Source organism: Juglans regia, chromosome 13, assembly GCF_001411555.2.
Source record: "Juglans regia cultivar Chandler chromosome 13, Walnut 2.0, whole genome shotgun sequence".
Lineage (NCBI taxonomy): Eukaryota > Viridiplantae > Streptophyta > Magnoliopsida > Fagales > Juglandaceae > Juglans > Juglans regia.
The window spans coordinates 26419031-26438405 of record NC_049913.1 but is presented as its reverse complement, the minus strand read 5'-3'; the positions used below and the strand labels follow the sequence as shown (position 1 = coordinate 26438405).

The following is a 19375-nucleotide window of genomic DNA, read 5'->3' as shown; positions in this document are numbered from 1 at the left end:
ACCTGAGATAATAAGATTAATTTTCCTTTTGCCAAATAAAAAAATCCTTTTTAAAATTTATGTGATTTGATATGGTTTTTCGGATTATAAAATTATATTTATTTTAAAGTAGATCTAACGGATAATATGAAATCACATCAATTTATAAAATTACTTTTATATAATTTATTTGTGGATATAACAGTTCTCTTTATTATAATATCCACATTGCAGTGTATTTCCATATTATAATATACAGCTTATAACTCAAACAACGTGCGGCTTAATATTTGTGCAAGCTTTATATATTTTTATTACTTTTTGATTAGATATCTCTTAATTTATATAAAAGATTTCAGTTTTACTGAATTTTTTTTTAATGCCAATAAACATGGATTAACAATAAGAATAAAACATTCAAAATCAACACTTTCTATATACAAAAACAAAAATCAACCAGCTCGAGTCAAGCCGAGCAAAATTATTTATTTTTTATATTTTGAATAAATGTAATGAATAAGAAATCGTATAAATAAAAAAAAAATCTAAATTTAACGAAATTTTTACAACTAACAAGTAGACCATAAATTAGAAAATTGTAAAAAATTATAAATAATTAATAGGTTATAACTAGTTTATAATTATCTATAATAACTAGATATTATATGTTTGCGTAAATTATCAATACTTATAAATAATATGATAGTATATATTAATATTTCATATATAGTTCCTACATACTAGTATATGAAATTATTAAATATTACCAAATAACTATTGTATAAATAATAAAATATTTATGAAGTACATTCATTATATAGGCATAAATAAGTAGGTTACATACAATATATTTAATTATAAAAGGTGTTATGCTTATATTATTAACCAATATATATATATATACATAATATATATATATACATATGTGGAAAACTCTGGTTGCAGGCGATCTACGCAGGCGATTGCGCACCTATCCAACGTGGCAAGTGAAACGGTGCGGTTTAGATAAGTTTAATAAAACGAACTGTTTGGGCTGAAGAACTTAGGCGGGATTGAATTTTGAGCCCCGAGGCGCCCTTCTCTCTTCTCTGGTTTGAGCCCCGATGCACCGCAATCTGCTTCTCTTCTCCAGGCCGTCGGTTCTCTACTCTCTTCAAGCCGTAGTTATCTTCAGCTCACAAGTCAATAAAACTACAGTAGATGTATAATCTACACAGAGAGAGAGAGAGAGAGCGCATTGAAAGTCTTCAGCAGTTGAAGTTTGAAAGACAGAAAAGCATTAAATATGGCTCCCAATACCAGTTGGCGTTTGTCATTCACATCATATTCACAGTTCGTTAGTAATAGTAACTTTTTCTTTTGCATTTATAACTTGCAACAGATTCGTTGTTGTCTCTCTCTCCTTCTCACCTACTCTCTCCCTCTCTCTCAACAAATCTTGTCTCTAGAACTGGAGAGGAAACAATGTTCGAGATACCTCGTCTTCCCTGAAAATCGGCTTGTGCTATTTGATAACAAGACCAAGGATGAAAGTAAGAGGATTGAACAGGTTCAACAACTTCTCTGCCTTGTAAACATGGTCATCACACAGAATGAAGGTCAACCATATATCGATGAGTTATTTTCTGAACTGAAGGTGATTTTTTCCCTTTTCAGGGAATTAACATGCTCTTGTTATTTCACAATATCTCATTAGTCTTTCTATCAAAATATCATGATAACGACTTTTATCATTTGACATGAGGGGTCAATTAAACTCCGCAGTCAACAAGAGCAAGTTGATTCCCTGAAAAGTTATTCTAAACGAGAAATATCAGAGTTGAAGGAACATATAGAACGTTCATATGAAGAGCAGCTCAAATGAATCACTAAGATGGTATCTTCACTGCCTTTTACTTCTATTTGCCAACTGCTTCTATGTTTGCATCTTGCACTCAATATGTTCTGTGATCAATGTTTCAAAACTGTGATATAAATCTGGGAAGGAGTGCAGCTACACTCTTGATCCGTGATTGTTGAAGAAGACTGCCCCCAGTTAACACGAGGCTTTATTTGTATTTTCTAAATCTCCATCTTACCTTTAGTAAAAGATATCTACTAGAACTTCATGATTTAGATACGCAGATACATACGTTTTTCTTCTATCTGCATGATAGACATGAGTGTGAAGCTGCATTTTGATCTGATGCGGTCTGATTTCAAAAACCATATAAATTAATGAGACCTTTCATAGTAACAAGTTGTTTGTGACATTCTGGTCAGATTCTTCTTCGTGATTTATATGCACACACAAGGTGCATGACAAAGTAATAGATTATTTCCTCCTTGGTTTACCCATGATTTCAGATGAATTCACTGAGTGTTGATATCAAATCCAGTGATTTCACAAAAATATACTGCAATTTAAGTGTGCTGTTTGGACTCTGAAGAAAGTAGGATAGGATAAGCTGAAGAGGAAGAGATTTGAGGGAGCCTTCGGAAGAGATTTTGGAAACAGAGAGGAAGTGCGCTGGGAGGGAAACGAATTGACGAAGGATATTCTTTCTTTTGTTTGTTTTAGTTGTTTTTATTTTTTTGCTTTCCATAATTACGTAAATACCCCTGTTGCCTGCCATGTCACACTTGGGTACGCAATTGGTGCGCGGTTCACTTGTACCCAGCAGAATTGTACTTATATATATACATAATATATATATATATGTAAATAGACACATTTGTCAATGTATCAATGAAGTTTAATCGACTCGAGCATAAACGAGCTGGCCTTAACCAGTTTTAGCTGACTCGACTCGAATATCCAGGTTGTCTCCTAGATCATTTTGGACTCTGACTTTTCTCTTGATTTGAATTACTCTCAAACCCCATCATTATCCTTATTTGAAGAGTTCTACACTCATTGAAAGTTCTTAAGTTGTTCCAACATCTTGCCCACTTGAAAGTCTTTTGAATTTGACTAGGCTTTGACTTGCTCTTTTATAAACCCTGATATTAAACATAAAAATCTGCTTATGAGTATACCAAAGTAAATAGAAACTCAATTCAAGAATACACATTAATTTCTATGATTTCTATTCACATTTAGCATTTTAGTCCAATAATAAGGTATTTATAGTGCACCTTCGTATACTTATCACATCTTGACCGGCTGACCTCGAGCCCTAGAGTGGCCCAAGGGAAAACAGTCAAGGTGAGGGAGGTGGTGATGGTACCAAGGCTCCTTCAGGCCTTGGATCACCGGCCTATCCTTCGCTTGGTTGGGACGAAGGTCCTATGCCTGTAGGGTCGACAAGACTCGGCTCATCCACTTTCTCCTCACCGCCTTTAGAAGGAACCGAGGAAGATACCTCCTTAAAGACGGTGGGCGAAGAAGCCCCCTGCTGATAGAGACACTGAAGGGTGAAGAAAGAATCAAAACCCTTTAGTTGATGAGGGTGACGGGGTCATCAAGAGAGAGACCCTTGCAATCGACTAGCGCAATAGGCACCTCACTGCCAAGAATCGTGGAAGGCGCCTCAAAAATTGAGGCACCCGAGTGAGTGATATTGCTCGAACAAACAAGGGCATCACCTGTTTCCTCAAGGAGCTTCGCTAGAGTTGGGCCTTGAGAAATCCCGAGAATCGGATTGAGTAGGACTTTGAAGACGGAGGTACATGTGGAGAAAATAATGATGAGAACAATCGACAGTGGGGAGGTGGCCACATTGGTCGTTTCCCTTGGCAATACCAACAACCTAGGGAGTACGAGCACTTCGACGAAGCATCTAAGTGAATTAGAGTGGATGTACCTGATTATCATGGGAGCTTAGACCTAAATAGCTTTCATGATTAGCTAATGTCACTGGAAGACTATTTTGAATGGTTTAATATGGAAACCGAAAAGAAGGTTCGGTTCGCAAGAATGAAATTGAAAGGGCAAGCGAGAGTATGGTAGCAGAGTATAGAAGAGCAGTTGCATCGACGTAGACAACCACCTATTACCGATTGGGATGAGATGAAGCTCCACCTCAAAGAGAAATTCCTACCATTGGATTATGAGGAGACTTTTTTCGAAAAGTTATTGGCGCTAAGGCAAGGAAACTTGACAATAGAAAATTATACTGCCAAGTTCAATGTACTCACAATAAGTAGCCAGGTAAAGGAGACGGATAGGCAAGCTCTAACTCGTTTTAAGGCTGGCTTACGTGAGGACATTCGGAAAGAGCTGACCGTGGCACGGTTATTCAGTTTAGAGGAAGCATACTAGCTTGCTCTTCGAATAGAAGCCCAGCAAAAGTTGTCCAATCTGAGGTGAGAAGGTAATCTATTCGGGTGCGGTGATGGCGACACTCGAGGAAGTTCATTTCCTGAGAAATCTACAACAAATAGTGCAGATCAAATTGGAATAAATAGGGAGAGTAGTATGACCAAAGGAAAAAAGATAGTTGTTGCAAAAAGAGGTCCGATCGAGTGCTATAAGTGTGGAGGAAAAGGGCATCTTGTTTTAGTATGCCCTACAAAGAATCAACGCTTTGCACTTATTTGTGAAGAAGATGAAATGGAGAAAATACATTGAGGATAATGCAAGGTGGGCGAGTTGGCCGTGGTTCAAGGTGCTGGAAAGAAGAAGAGGTGCCCGAAGTTGAGTTAGAGTTGTCGGAGTTGCCCGCCTACTTGGTTCAAAGAGTCCTAACAGGTCACAAACAGAAAGCTAATGAAGACGACTCTTGGCTGCGCACAAATATTTTCCATACTAGAGTTGAGCATCAAGGTAAAGCAATGAACTTGATCATCGACAATGGAAGTGGAATGAACATTGTATCCCTTGATTTGGTCAAGAAACTAAAGCTGAAGCAAGAACCTCACTCTAAACCGTATCGAGTTAGCTGGATTGATGATACGTCTATGGCTGTTAAAACCATATGCTTAGTTTCTTTCTCTTTGGGAAAAGACTTCGGTGAACAAGTCTGGTGTGATGTGTTGCCCATGAAAGCATGTCACATTCTTTTGGGTAGACCTTGGTTGTATGACAGGAAGGTCCGATATGATGGGTACTCAAAGTCATATTCGCTAACTTGTGGGAGTAAGAAGATTCGATTAAAACACATGAGATTCATAGATTTTCAGAAGGTAGAGGATTCTTCTTCCTCTATAACACTGTCCATGCGTTGGTTTGAAGAAGAGAGTAAGGAATCGGGAGCTATATTTTTATTAATCTCACGTGAGGTTTCTATAATGCAGGAAAATAAAATTCCTCCAGATTTCATCTCTATTTTGGAAGATTTTTCAGACTTAGCCCTTGAAGATCTCCTTCGGCAACTACCTCCCATGCATGATATTCAACATGCAATCGACCTCATTCCAGGTTCGGTGCTACCAAATCACCCGGCATATTGACTCAATCCAAAAGAGTATGAAGAGTTGAGGAAACAAGTACAAGATCTTTTAGAAAATGGATTTATTCAGGAGAGCATGAGCCATTGTGCGTGTCCTGTACTACTCACTTCAAAGAAGGATGGTACGTGGCGTATGTGTATTGACAGTAGAGCTATAAATAAGATAACTGTTAAATACTGTTTCTCTATTCCTTGCTTGGATGATATGATAGATTTATTATATGGATCTACAATATTCTCAAAAATTGATTTAAGGAGTGGTTACCACCAAATCCGAATTCGACTTGGAGATGAATGGAAAATTGCCTTTAAAACAAAAGATGGGTTATATGAAAATGTTGAGGCCATTTTTCGGTAGATTTGTTGTTGTATATTTTGACGACATCCTTATTTATAGTTGAGACAGGGAGGAGCATAAAGAACACCTCAGACAAGTCATGCGGGAATTAAGGAATGAGCAGCTTTACATCAATTTAAAGAAGTCATCTTTTGCTAATTCACAAGTCACTTTTCTGGGGTTCATTGTCTCAACAGAAGGAGTGCTAGCCAATCCTGAGAAAATCCGTGCAATCAAAGAGTGGCCCACACCTTCGAACATTCATGAAGGAGGAGTTTTCATGGATTAGCTACTTTTTTTCGCAAGTTTATTCGCAACTTCAGCACCATTATGGCACCCATAACCGAGTGTACAAAATTGGGGGCCTTTCTATGGAGTTTTGCAGCTGCACGCGCCTTTTAAGAAATCAAAGAAAAATTAACTAACGCTCCTATTTTGGAGTTATCAGATTTTGAAGAGGTCTTTGAAGTCTCATGTGATGCCTCTCACATTGGCATAGGCGGGGCCTTAAGTCAAGGATGTCACCCAATCGCTTTCTTTAGTGAAAAATGAAATGACGCTAAAAAAAAATATTCAGCATATGATCTCGATTTTTATGCGCTCATTCAAACCTTGAAGCATTGGAGACACTATTTATTACATCGTGAGTTTGTTTTATTTATAGACTAAGATTCCTTGAAATTTATTAACTCCCAAAAGAAACTAAATGCACGGCATGCTGCTTGGGTGGATATATTGCAAGAGTTCAGCTTTGTTTTGAAGCACTGAACAGGAACCGAAAACAAAGTAGCAGATACCCTGAGTAGGCTGTCCCATGTGCTCTCCATCTTTTCCTCTTCTGTTATTGGTCTCGATGAGATAAAGAAGATGTATGCAAATGATCCCTTCTTTGGTCCAATAATTTCGGACCTCTATTAAAACAAGTTGGATACTCATACAGGCTACTCGTTGAAGGAGGGATTTTTGTTTAAAGGGTGCAAATTATGTATTCCTGATTCATTTCTAAGGCCACGACAACCTATTGATTTAATATCCCTACAGATTAACTCAAGAGTTAGAGAGAGTGGTACAGATCTTTCTAATCACATCTAATCATTACATGAAGAAATCAAGCAATGTTTGGCAGTCAACAATGATTTCTATAAACAACAAGCTGATAATCATCGTAGGAACATTGAATTTGTAGAGGATGATTTTGTTATGATGAGGTTAAGGCCTGAACATTTCCCACAGCACACTTACCAGAAGTTACATTCAAAGAAGGTAGGTCCATTTAAAATTCTCAAGAAATTGGGCACTAAAGCTTATGTGCTCGAGTTGCCGGATGATTTGCAGATTAAAGATTTGCAACTATATGAAGGCCATCATGTTGACGATGAAATTCCAATAGTAGTTCCTAAGCTTCCCACAAAGATACCTCCGAAAGAAGAAATTGAAGAAATCCTTGATGATTAGATTGTGTCTACTCGCCGTGGTGGATATCATAAATTCTTGGTTAAATGGAAAAACATGCCATACTCTGATTGTTCATGGGTACACACTGAAGAGCTTCAACGACTTAACCCAGACTTGTACGAGTTCTGCCAAACGCTTCACTCGTCGAAGTCGAGCTCTTTTCAACAGAGGAATTGGTGGCTGACCAATGATGGAAGATCCGTGTCAGAAGACTCTGCCAGGTTGAAGATTTGATCTCTTGGCTATTTTTTTAAAATTTCAAAGTTTAGTTTTATTTGTTGGTTATGCAAAGCTAATTGTAGCTAGTTTAAATTTGAATTTTCCTTGATATCATAAAGCTGATTTTCAGCTGTGTTTGTTGCATTTCAAATTTGTAATCTCTGTAGCTATTAAAGGAGATTGCTAAATGAATAAAGGCAGAGTATTGATTATTTTTTTCAGAAATTGCCCTATTGTCTGGTGTGATTCTAGCGTAATTTATCTGAGAGTGTGCGAGGAGAGATTCCCAGCATATTTTCTGTTCCGTTCCACATTCTACATCAGGTGTAGAGCGACCTTCTCAACAAGCCCCTCAGAGTCGACAGTCCCGTGCTGGGAATCAAGGACCTCTAGGACAACCGAGTCTGGAACCCCATATATGTCCCTCAATGCCCTTAGGTTTGCTTAGTTGGTGGTAGTGGATTGTTACATACGGGTCCTAAACTAGGATTTAGAATTAAGATTATTATTATTAATACTATTGTTGTTGTTGTTGTTGTTGTTGTTGTTGTTATTATTATTATTACTTTTAGTAATGTTATTATTTTTTTAAGATCTATTTTGACATATTGATTGTTTTTGAGTGGGATTCTTCCAATCTTCCCGCCCATATGCCTCTCAGTGTTTATTTCCTAGTTGGAGTAGTTTCATAATTTGTAGCCAAACTCAAGCTTCAAAACCGTAGCCTAAATCTTCTCTTTTTATTCACATTATTCCTCCCTCATGCCAACAACAACCATGGCTAGAACCCAGCAAAGCAAAGTTTGCTACACTGCAGAACCTCATGGTCCCACCGTAGCCTTCCTCACAACAACCAGGTAGCCATCCTGCCGGAAACACCATAGAACACGCCGACGGTAAGCCCTCTTCTCTCCTCCGTCACTTTCCTCTCTCCCTTTACCATGAATAACGAAATAATTTCTGCCTGTTTCGTTCTGCCATCGTCGATCACCACAAAGAAGTCGGGACACCACTCGATGGCCCTAGAAACTACTAGCCAGTCACCCTCCTTCAGTTGCACACTTTTTAGGTAAGCCCTGACCGTCGATCACTTCTTTCTTTCTCTGTTGTCCTTTGTTAAAGACCACAAACTATTTTCTCTCTCTCTCTCTCTCTCTCTCTCTCTCTCTGTTGCACCACTATTCCAAGAGATCATCCAGTTACCATCGTCGAACTCGACTCACCAACCATCATCGTCACAGTTGGTTCTTCTACTCACTCTAGGTGAGCATTGCACAACCCTCCTCTCCCATAAGCATGTGTTTCTCCTTTTACTTCTTTTGTTTAGGCCTTTACCAAAAAGTCATGCATTATTACTGGTGTTACACAAATGCTCTTAAAACCCTTGTATTGGTAAGCTTCCGTAAATCCTCTTGAATGAACTTTTGGTAATTACGTATTTACCCTAAAGTGTCTATAACCGACTTTATGGTTTAAATCTGATCATTTACGTGGGTTGATTTCCATTTGTGGGCTAGGCTTGAGGTTCATTAGACATGCATCATTAAATTGGACTTGAGTTTTATATTGTATTTGTCTTAATTGTGGGTTGTGTTTTAAGTGTTAGAATTAGCTATTACTCTAGGGTCACATTATGATAATGAGTGTAAAGTTTACAAAACCATTGTGGAGCAGTAAGTTCTAATTAAGGGATTTAAAACATATATTATTGGGTATTAAAAACCTATTTTATGAAATTATTAATTATACTGTTATTTTATAGAATAGATAATCTATATATTCCCTATTAAATTATACTTAAAGGACTAGACCTGATATTATTATTTTAATAGCAATATGATATTAGTATTTATTGAATTCAGTATGTAGCCGAATATTTTTGTAGATTAAAATTCATGATATGTGTTCAATTGGGTGGAATGCTACGGCACGCTTTCTAAAAAAAGAATTAGTAACCTCTAGTACCTCGTATAGATAACGCGCTACAAAGTAAGTACCAAGAAGGAGTGCTAAGAGGTAAGTAACATGATTATAACTACATGTGTGGTAAATTATTTTGTCTTCTTTTATGAACATGTGAGGTTTACCATAACCTATACTACGCTACGAGTCAGTTGAAGATACATGGTGAATGAATGAAACTCTGTCTGCCATGCTGATATGGATTGCTGTTATAATGGATGATATGTTATAATAATCACATGTAGGCCATGCAATATTCATATAAAGTTTAGATCATGTTATGCTATATCACGTAAGATAAAAAATAATATGCCATGTTATGTGTTATACCATGCATGAGAGTATGTCATGTCATGTAAAATCATAAAGACAAATATGTTCACATGCATTGTGGAAGCAAGTAAAGAAACACATGAATAACAAATAAACTGTAAATGGGCCATGTTATGGGTTATGATGTGCGGTGCCATAGACTCAAGCGTGGTTCACCCTCTTTCTAGTGATATCATGGACCCAAGCATGTATCACTACATGATATGACATGTTACACGATGCCACGAACTCAAGTGTGGTTTGCCTTATTTTTAGTGATAACACAGACTCAAGCGTGTATCACTACATGATATGACAAGTTACATAGTGCCATGGAATCAAGCATGGTTCACTCTATTTTAGGTGATATCACGGACCCAAATGTGTATCAATACATGATATGACACATTGCACAGTGCCACGAACCCAAGTGTGGCTCACCTCTTGTTACATTATGTATGCATGGTCAACGAAAATTAGACCGATGCTCACAGGTAATAATGGTCACTAAATGAGTGAAAGATAAGATCAACAAGTCATGCATGATAAATAGGAAATACATAGGGTTAGCCACTCATGCATCAATCTACATAAAATTCCATGATTTTGTTTATTCTACATATGTTACAAAACATTGAAGTTTTGCTAAAGATAAATTAAGTTACATTATGATATGCTATTATTGAGTTTCCGACTCATTTGTTTTTGTTTTAATGTTTTAATGTCTCAAATGTTGATTGTGTGGACACAAAGCTGGAAGGCCTGGAGTAGATTAATTTCATAAACTTAGATTGGAATAAGTGTTATTTCCACAAGGATTTAGTTTATGATTAAAAGATTTGGATAAGTGATCACCACATAGAACTAATTATTCATTTTCATTATCTTTTAGCTTTATGTTATGAAAGATTGTTATGTTAAATTAGTTGATTCAATAAATGAGGTATTTTCATAACTTTGAATCTCTTTACTGGGCTTTATGTTTGAACAGGGAGTACCTCGTTAAATGCAATAAGATGCCGCCTCCAGGCACAAAGGCTCGGCGAGGGTCCAGAAGTCCTAACAGAGGATACCGCATTAAATGCGCAGCATGCCATCCAGAGTAGAGGCAAACACCCCAGGCGCAGGAAAAACAATGACCCCACCAAAGAGGGAAGCATAAAAGCCTTGGCACATGTATGATTCAAGGAGGATTCTGACTATTGTCTCTCTCTCTCTCAAGTATAAACTGACTTAGGTATCGAATGTGTTTTTTGACACTCCGAGCCATCAAATTTTCTTGTCTCAAGTGATCGGAGGAGGACGGCGGGGTGCGAAACATCCTTCACACAAAGAAATTTTTTGGGTGGCAAATAGAGATAAACCATTGTCTAATCCATCTTCTTCAAAACTCGAATTCTTCAGAGATGGCACTCTGGTCCTACTCGAAGGTTCCTCCAAGATACAATTTTGGTCCACAAACCCCAGTCAAATTCAACTAAAGCAGTACTTCACGATGACGGAAATTTTTTTTTAAGGGATAGATCGAACCTGATTACTATTTGTGCACCGTTTCGAGTGCAAGAGATTGCATTGGTTTAATACCAAAATGGCAAGATACCGATGCTTGGTGAAAGGGCTTAATACCAAAAAATCGAAAGTGCATGTTTTAAAATCGAAGGACACGGAATGAATGACACATCCGAAAAGCCAAACTTGGCTTTTACACATAGTAATAGATATTGTTTTTAAGATAAGTGTTACAACAAAAAAAAGATTTCATAAAAATAAACTTATAAATTGACACAACCTTATATGATATATTAGACCTATTTTATGATAAAAATAATTTTATAATTTGACAAGTCGCATCAAATCACGTCAATTTAAAGAAGACATGTCAGTTAAGTTGAATCAACCACTTTTTTTATTATTAATTTTTTCTTATATGTTTTTATCCCAATCATATTTACTGATTTGACATCCCACGAAATTTTAATACCATTCTGGTTGTTGTCTTTACATTGAGACTCTTCCTTTTTAGAATAAATTTATCATGCCCGAAAAAACAAATCTCGTTTTTTGAGACAATTTTTCTAGAACTCTGAACATACTTAATAAAATATTTACATGATATAATTTATTTTATAAAAATAAAATAAAATTCAAATCTCACAAATCAAATGTTACCATTTAAAAGATTTGAATGACGTACCCTACACACCGACGTGAGTTCATCAATGTTGTGTTTCATAAAATAGAATAGCTATAAATATGTTACTTCCAAATATAGGTAGTTACAAGTCAATTAAATTTGTGATATTTATGTCGTCCATCAATGTTGGATAGTGTGAGTTCATCATCCCTAAAATCCGATACAAATTGCCACGAACCCTCAAGAGAAGTATTCTTTATTTCTTTTCTCACATTTCAAAGTTGTATTTCAAAGAGGTAATAATTTTCGAGTTAATTGTACAATTAATATCTAAGTTATCGCATTTTTATAAATCTACTCTCGATTTTCAACTTTCACAAAACTAATATTTGAATTTAAAAAAGCTCGCAATTAGAAACCTTTCCCAATTTTGTTAAAAACCTAACAAAGGATTGCTGCATGTCATACGAATACCATGTGTAATTCCTTGATTGGCTGACACATGCAACCAATCAAAGACTGACGCGTGTCATTAGTATGCCACTAGATAAACTCCCATTAATTTTCTGACGAGAGTTTAACGAAAGTGCCTAATTTAGAGTATTTAAAGTTTGGGTATTAATTTGCAAAAGTTAAAAAACCTAGGCCTCAATTTGTAAAAACATAAGAACCCACGTACTAATTTTGCAATTACCCATAGATTTTCCGAGGGTAACCACTAACCAGAAACATTTGGTGATTAACGTGCAAACTAAACGGGCCACAGACTGAAAGGTAACGTAAGAAACAACATCAACCTAAGAATTGTATATATAATGCAGAGCACGACAAAGGGACGAGGATTATAATCTGTCACACGTCTGTGACTGTAACAGTAGGGACCAAATTCATAATGGATTTGGATAATTGGAGTCTAATAGTTGAACTCAGCCTATAGCCCAAAGCCCTCATCTCTTTTATTTGCTTGAGTTTTGTTGTGTCCGGCCATCGCCTATTGTTAGTTATAGTTGTAATTGTGGCTTTATGTTTACTGTTGGAGTAAGTGGCTTGTGAGGATCCAGTATCATTAATGGAAATATTTTCTTATTCTCTTTTTTCTATTTTTCTTGAAGGCTAGGTCAACTTCGAATGTGACCAATTTTCTTGTATTTTCTCTTATATTTTCTAGTCACCCAAACACCTACTATCAGGTGTTACATAATCACAGATGAAATAGATTAAGAATTTTCTCATGCAGAAATATTTGAAAAAAAAAAAACCACAAAACAGTTTTTGAGTTAGAATATATGATCTTTAATTCCAAACAAAAGAAAAGGAGAATAAAATGAGCTTTCTGGATATCCATCAACTAACAATCCTGTTAAAATAATGATCGATGCGCAACACCAAAATAGTGAGAAAAAAAAAAAAAAATTCTCAATGAATACTACTAACTCAATGAAGAAATATACATGATGGATGGGGAACACCAACATGTGAAACAGCTTTCATGCAAGCCTTAGTTCATATTCACCGGCCATGGTTATGTACCTCACCCATGGAAGAGCTTGGTATCCACTTTTCTCAATAATCTTCAGGTAACGAACCTGCGAAATCACAAGATTTACATAAATGATATTAATTCTAATACGCTCTATTCTGCCATGATTCCTGCTAATTTAACAACACTGTCTTAATAGGCAGTTAATCTCAACAATGTTATTCTATTTGGTGGTCCCTATTGCATATTAAGCCTTTCTACATATCTACCTTCAGCTTTATATTTTACGTAAGAAAGAGTGAAGCAAGAGCACCGACAGAAAGTTCAATGTTGCAGAGAACGAAATTTATAAAAATTACATCTCTCTTCAGTCCGATCCATTTCATGAGTAGTTCTTTTAGCCTACTGTTTCTTTTTGGTCAATTTCTAGACTACCACATCAACCCTATGAATCTAGATTCTGTGACACCAAATATAACACAGTGTCCACCAACAAGGTAACATTGCATTGCATTGATGAAAATGAGTATGTACATCTTAATCTTTGGGGACATTTATTATGCAATATAGCACACAATCATATTCTGTAAAAAAACATACCTGTATACCAGAAACCGTAAAATACGGTATCTCAAACTTCACACGTATAGGGGCTTTTCTCTCAGGAGCCGCTTCTTCCGCCGTTATACTTGGAAGACGAAACTCTGCTCTCAACATATACTCCTAACAATTTAAATTTGAAAAAAAAAAAAATGAATGGCTAATTGTAAAGGAACATGAACAGTAGAATAATTCCTTTAAATTATGGTATCAATGAAAATTATTTTTTGAATGGGTGTCAATGACACAATGTTAACACTGAAAAGGAGTGGAGATTAATGCGAATTAATACCTTGCCACCTGGAAAAGATCTAATTTTCCAGACCATTGCATCTTTTTCAGGTGCATATGTTGCAGAACCCATTGATGTACGAACATTTGGATTCATAGCATCTGCTGGCACAGGCAACTCAATCTCAACATTTGTGGCAGTGCTGTACAATTTAATTTTCATTAATACTGAAGAAAAACAACAGACTGTGCAAAATCCAGAGCAATTGACTACACTAGAGATATGACTAAGCAGCAATGACCCCTCCCCTCTCCCTAAAGAAAACAGAAAAGAAAATCTGAATACCTGCGCTCCTTGAACTGGCTTCGAGCTTTTACCAAAATCTCAATACGACTTTTTGAATGCTTTTCAACTTGAGCTTCCACCCAAATCAAAGGCTTTACCTGATAGCCAAAATATTATAATTTAGCTCAACAAAAGGCATCAAATAAGCAACTCAAACACAGAAAGGGGAAATGGCATTTGTAAACACAAGGTACCTGAGTACTAAGTCTATATGTCATGAGATCAAAAGATCCATCTGGTGGTATGAAGGATATTGTCCGATCATTTTCAAATCGGGCCAAACGCACACACCTAAACCAAAATTTGGATTTTAATTAAAAGAATTTGCAGGAAAAAAAATAGTAATCTTGAATCTTTTTTTTTTTTTTTTTGATAATTAATAGTAATCTTGAATCTTAATTTATAAAAATGCATCATTTTCACTGAATGCTCACGAACACTTGAATAACCAACACCAGAATTCAAGTAGACCAAAGTTAAGCTACATACTGATGGAATTTAATGTCTTCCAAGTCAATGGCCTTTCCCTTAGTTGACCGACCTTGTGCCTCCAATAATACTCGATCATTTAGGCCAAGCTTACACTCGGGCATGCCACTGCAATAGATAATAGAAGAATATTTTTAGGATCCAGCTAAAACTGACCAGAACAAATAGATGAGTAACAAAGCACAGATGTTCCTTTAAGGAGGACAGAATCAAAGTAAAATATTGAAACTGTGGAGTTCTGTGGTGGTGAATTGACTGAAGTCGGCTATAGAGATCCTGCTAGTGTGAAGGAATATGCTAGATGAGCTCAATTGGGAGAAATTCTTCAACTAGATCATCCTCTTTTAGAATCCAATGGTTCTGTTCATAGTGATCCAAACACATGCCATGCTATCTCGACTCCTACTTGTTGGACACATTTCGCATGACACTAGATCTTGTTTAGAGATATGTTTTGCCACTATTGACTCAGATTTCATGCTGATGTAGAATTTAGAGCATACCAAAAACTTGGAAATCCAACTACAAGCAAAGTAGTATACAAGATCGATTTCACTTTTCACCTTCATTTTTGTGATTTAAACATGAGACTAACATGAATCGAACCCTGATGCACTTATAACAGTTCAAACAGTTAGAGAAATTTTTTTCACTTTGCCTAAAGTACAAATTTGTTTTGTTTCCTAAAGTACAAATAAAATTATAGACTTTCCTGGAAAGTCAAACTCTTGACAAGGCAGTTGAAGCTTGGTTCAATAAAATGTTATTCCCACAAAATATGGCAGACAGAGAGAATGGCAGATCAATTAGCACCATTTGGTTGCTCGTCAACCCAAAAATCTGTACATAAATGGGAACCCTGATGCAAAACTGAAGAATAGCAGTACTTGCTAGTTCTTATACCGCAGAGTTTAAAAATAAATTTCCCAATAGAATTAGAATCCTCTATCGCAATAAAATACCTAACTCTGTCATTTCAGTGCAATAAATCGTGCATTCAGTTGGCAAAAATGTCAATCCCCAGGCACAAGTTTGTTGGGAAAATGATGAGTTAACCACTAAAATACATATCGAGTCAAATAAAAATAGTAGCTATTATCTCTTGATGAAACTAAATATGAACTAAGCCACAACCTATATGAAGTTGAATAAATGTAGCAGCTATATCTCTTGATGAAACTAAAACTCAAATGACACACCTCAAATAGGTTCTCATCTTCAATGCCCCGACAACATCGGACCTAATTATTTGTCCATTGCTGTTGACAAGTATATTAACACTCTCCACCACATCCAAGAAAACCTGGCAACCAAAGAGAAAGGAATATCATCTAGAAGCTTACACAATCAATATACAAAAGCAAGTGTGTGTGTGAAAAAGACCTACTTCATTCTTCTTGTATTGTATCCCTTCACTGCGCCAAGACACTGCATTTGTTACAGCCATGGGAGGCCTCTGTGTAACTTCCATCCTGTAAGCATCGGTCTTGATGAATTCACTAAGAATCTTAGCCTCTGTGTACTGAGGGTAACCAAAGTCCATAATCTCATCAAGTAACTCATACTGCCAAACACAAGGTATTAACATAATGCCAAATCTCATCTTTCAAAAATCAAGTTTTCACAGCACCAGTAGGTGAATGAACACCACCAGATCAAGCTAAGAATAATATGCAACCAAAGAATAACATCCACCTACCACTACAACAAAGTTGTCTCTAAGTGATTCCTCTTCTAGCTCTTCAAAATAATGCTTAAACACCTGACCAAGGAGAAACCAATGAGAATGAATAATCTTGATCTTGCAACTCATTATAACAGTGGAAATAAATGTCAATATGTTTTATATATGCATTAATTATAAATCTTTCAGGCATGGACCTATAATTACCAATAGCGCTTACATCAATGACACGGTGTAGGAAGAAAAGAAGGCTGGCTGCATTGCAATTCTGCCTTGATGCCGTCATCAGGAACACATTGTTATGCTGTACAAACATGTAGGATACACCACTATCATACACAACTGGATCTTGAGTCTCGGGATCCCCCTGAAGCATAACCGGGATCAGCTAAACTTATTCCGATAAAGATCATTTGTAATGTAAATAAAGCAGCTTAAGATGAAAAACGGATATAAAAAGCTTATCAAAAGCTAGATTCCGTAAAATCGCTCAATTCAAGTTGAATGAGTCTCTTGGAATTCAGGACCTCCACTCAACTAGAATTCATAATTTTATCACTTTGTACCAAGTACTCGGTAACATAAACAACCAGAAACCAGCATGCAACCAAGTCAATTAGAAGATATATCTTTCAAATCGAAGAAAAACCTCCGCAATTAACACAAAGGCGAATCGGCACAAAGAGAAACAAGGAAGATTTTGGAATGCAAGCATAAAAACAATAAAACAAAAGAAGCAGAAAATAAGAGGGAGGGGATCACTTTCTCTATGAGTTTGGTGAAGAAGCGCTCGGCCTGGACGGCGGAGACGTCGCCACGGTAGTCGCGCCAAATCAGAACGCGCCCCTTGATGTCCAAGAGGAACAGTGCAGACACTGCCCCTGCCATTCTTTCTTTCCTATTTTTTCCTTTGTCGCCTTTTCTTCTAAATATTTTCTAGGGTCTCGCAGACAGGATCAGCGTTTAGCGAGGATTACCGATGAGATCTGCTGTTCGATTAATCACGACCAGCCGATGGATCTAAATGCTGAGAGAAATTTTGGGCACGGCTTGCCATCCGCTCATTTCTCTTCGACGCAGAACCATTTGTGTGAAGCGTTTTCGAACGAAGTGTCAGAGTAATGGAAACAAAAGGCTCCTTTCCGGCTCCTTTTTTTCTAACGAGCCTGTGTCTGAACAGTGAACTCTCCGAGGACTGAATGAAATGGTAATTGAGCTCCGCACGTATAAACCCTTGAGGTCCGATTCTTTGCATGACATTGACTTCTCTAAACGGTGTCGCATATAATTATAGGATTTGGTCCCGTGGTTATGTTTAGGAAAGGGAAAGTGTTACGTGAGTTCAGTTGCGTTTGAGTGGTGAGGTGATTTTAGATATTCTGTAATTAGTATTAAAAAAATTAATAAAATAATAATATAATAGTAAATAGTTAGTGAATAGTAAGTAAAAAGTAATAACCCAAACTAACCCTTAATCTTCTGGTCGATCGGGCTGTTATTATTCAAATTACAGTCCTCCAATGAATTAGTACCATGTAGACTTCTTAACTTAGCAACCATGTGCTCCCATTGCAGGAGATCACGCACGGCGACCCATCCCACATCCCCTCCATCCTCTCCCATTGAACAAATTATCTACAAAAACAACACTTCTCAGACTTTTCAACGAAGCAACTGATGCAAGAATCTCTCCATAGAGAAAATTTAGCTAACATTTAGCACTTCAAGAGTCTAGAACCGTTTGATCTTGGCTGGCAAAGGACCCTGCCCAAGGAAAGAACTGACAACACTTTCAAGTTTGAAAGCTTTGTTATAACAATGGAGAACCTTGCAGACAGAGTTTGTTGAGAAACAACAAATTCCCAAGAATTAGGTTTTGGGCTATGAGAATGAGAGCTTTTGTTTTCGACAATAAACAACTTAGGCGATTGTTTAAGCAGACAATCCTGAGAGAAGGTGAGGGAGGGAGGAAACAAAAATTGGTCCAATTTGTCCACCCCTGAAGAGCTTCAGGATACTCAAGGAACTTCTGAACTTGGGAAAGAACTCGGGTTTCACTTCAAGTCAACTGTGTAATAGAAATAGGAGCAAGTATGGCAAGAATGAGTGTAGGAAAGAAGAAACGGAAAGAAATCCAGAAAATCTCCATTCTTTGGGCAACGCTAAGCTTCAAATTCCAATCCTAGAGCAAGAGAAACTGAGGTCATCATTCAAATGATGTAACTCTAACATAAAGAACCATAACATTTACTGTAAAAGTTGAATGGGCTTTATCTCAAAGTTCTGTAAAGCAGAAATGATTACAGGAAAAGATGGAGTAAAAGGATCAATGAAGCCAATAGTTATTATTTAATGAAGCGAGAATGAGTTTAATGTTAGCCATGAACAAAGCCAGCAAACAACGAAGAGGATGGTGGTCGAATGCGAAATTACTGGAGGGTGACGGAGCAGTGGTGGGCAACAGCGACAAGAGAAGATTGAGGTGATGAGGTTGAGGTCAAGGAACGCGAGGAACGACTGGGGCTTATGGGTTTTGTTTCGGCAGAATTCATTAATTGAGTGTGATGTGCCTCTTCTAGTTTATGTGGAACATGTGACGTGGCGAAATGCTATTGGTGTTTGTTAAAGCCTCAACAACAGCTCGACCGGTTCAAATCGAAATTGGTTTTGCGTAGTAACAGGAGGAAATTTTATATTTAATGTAACCACTTTGTTATTAATGTATTTTTATTTCGAAAAATGATATTCCCAAACTTAAGAATCTCATTTTCATCA

The 19375-nt window shown here is 36.8% G+C and overlaps 1 protein-coding gene across 1 annotated transcript; it reads right to left on the bottom strand.

Annotated features, from left to right (window-relative positions):
* Positions 1-13017: 13017 nt before the first annotated feature.
* Positions 13018-17768, bottom strand: LOC108979101 (AP-1 complex subunit mu-2). Its single transcript, XM_018949695.2, has 11 exons — positions 17363-17768; positions 16821-16967; positions 16616-16678; positions 16304-16480; positions 16116-16219; positions 14917-15024; positions 14622-14718; positions 14428-14525; positions 14143-14284; positions 13851-13973; positions 13018-13356 (listed from the first exon to the last, which is right to left on the bottom strand). The coding sequence occupies exons 1-11, from the start codon at positions 17486-17488 to the stop codon at positions 13258-13260; spliced, it is 1284 nt and encodes a 427-aa protein (XP_018805240.1). The 5' UTR covers positions 17489-17768; the 3' UTR covers positions 13018-13257.
* Between the last annotated feature and the right edge of the window lie 1607 nt (positions 17769-19375).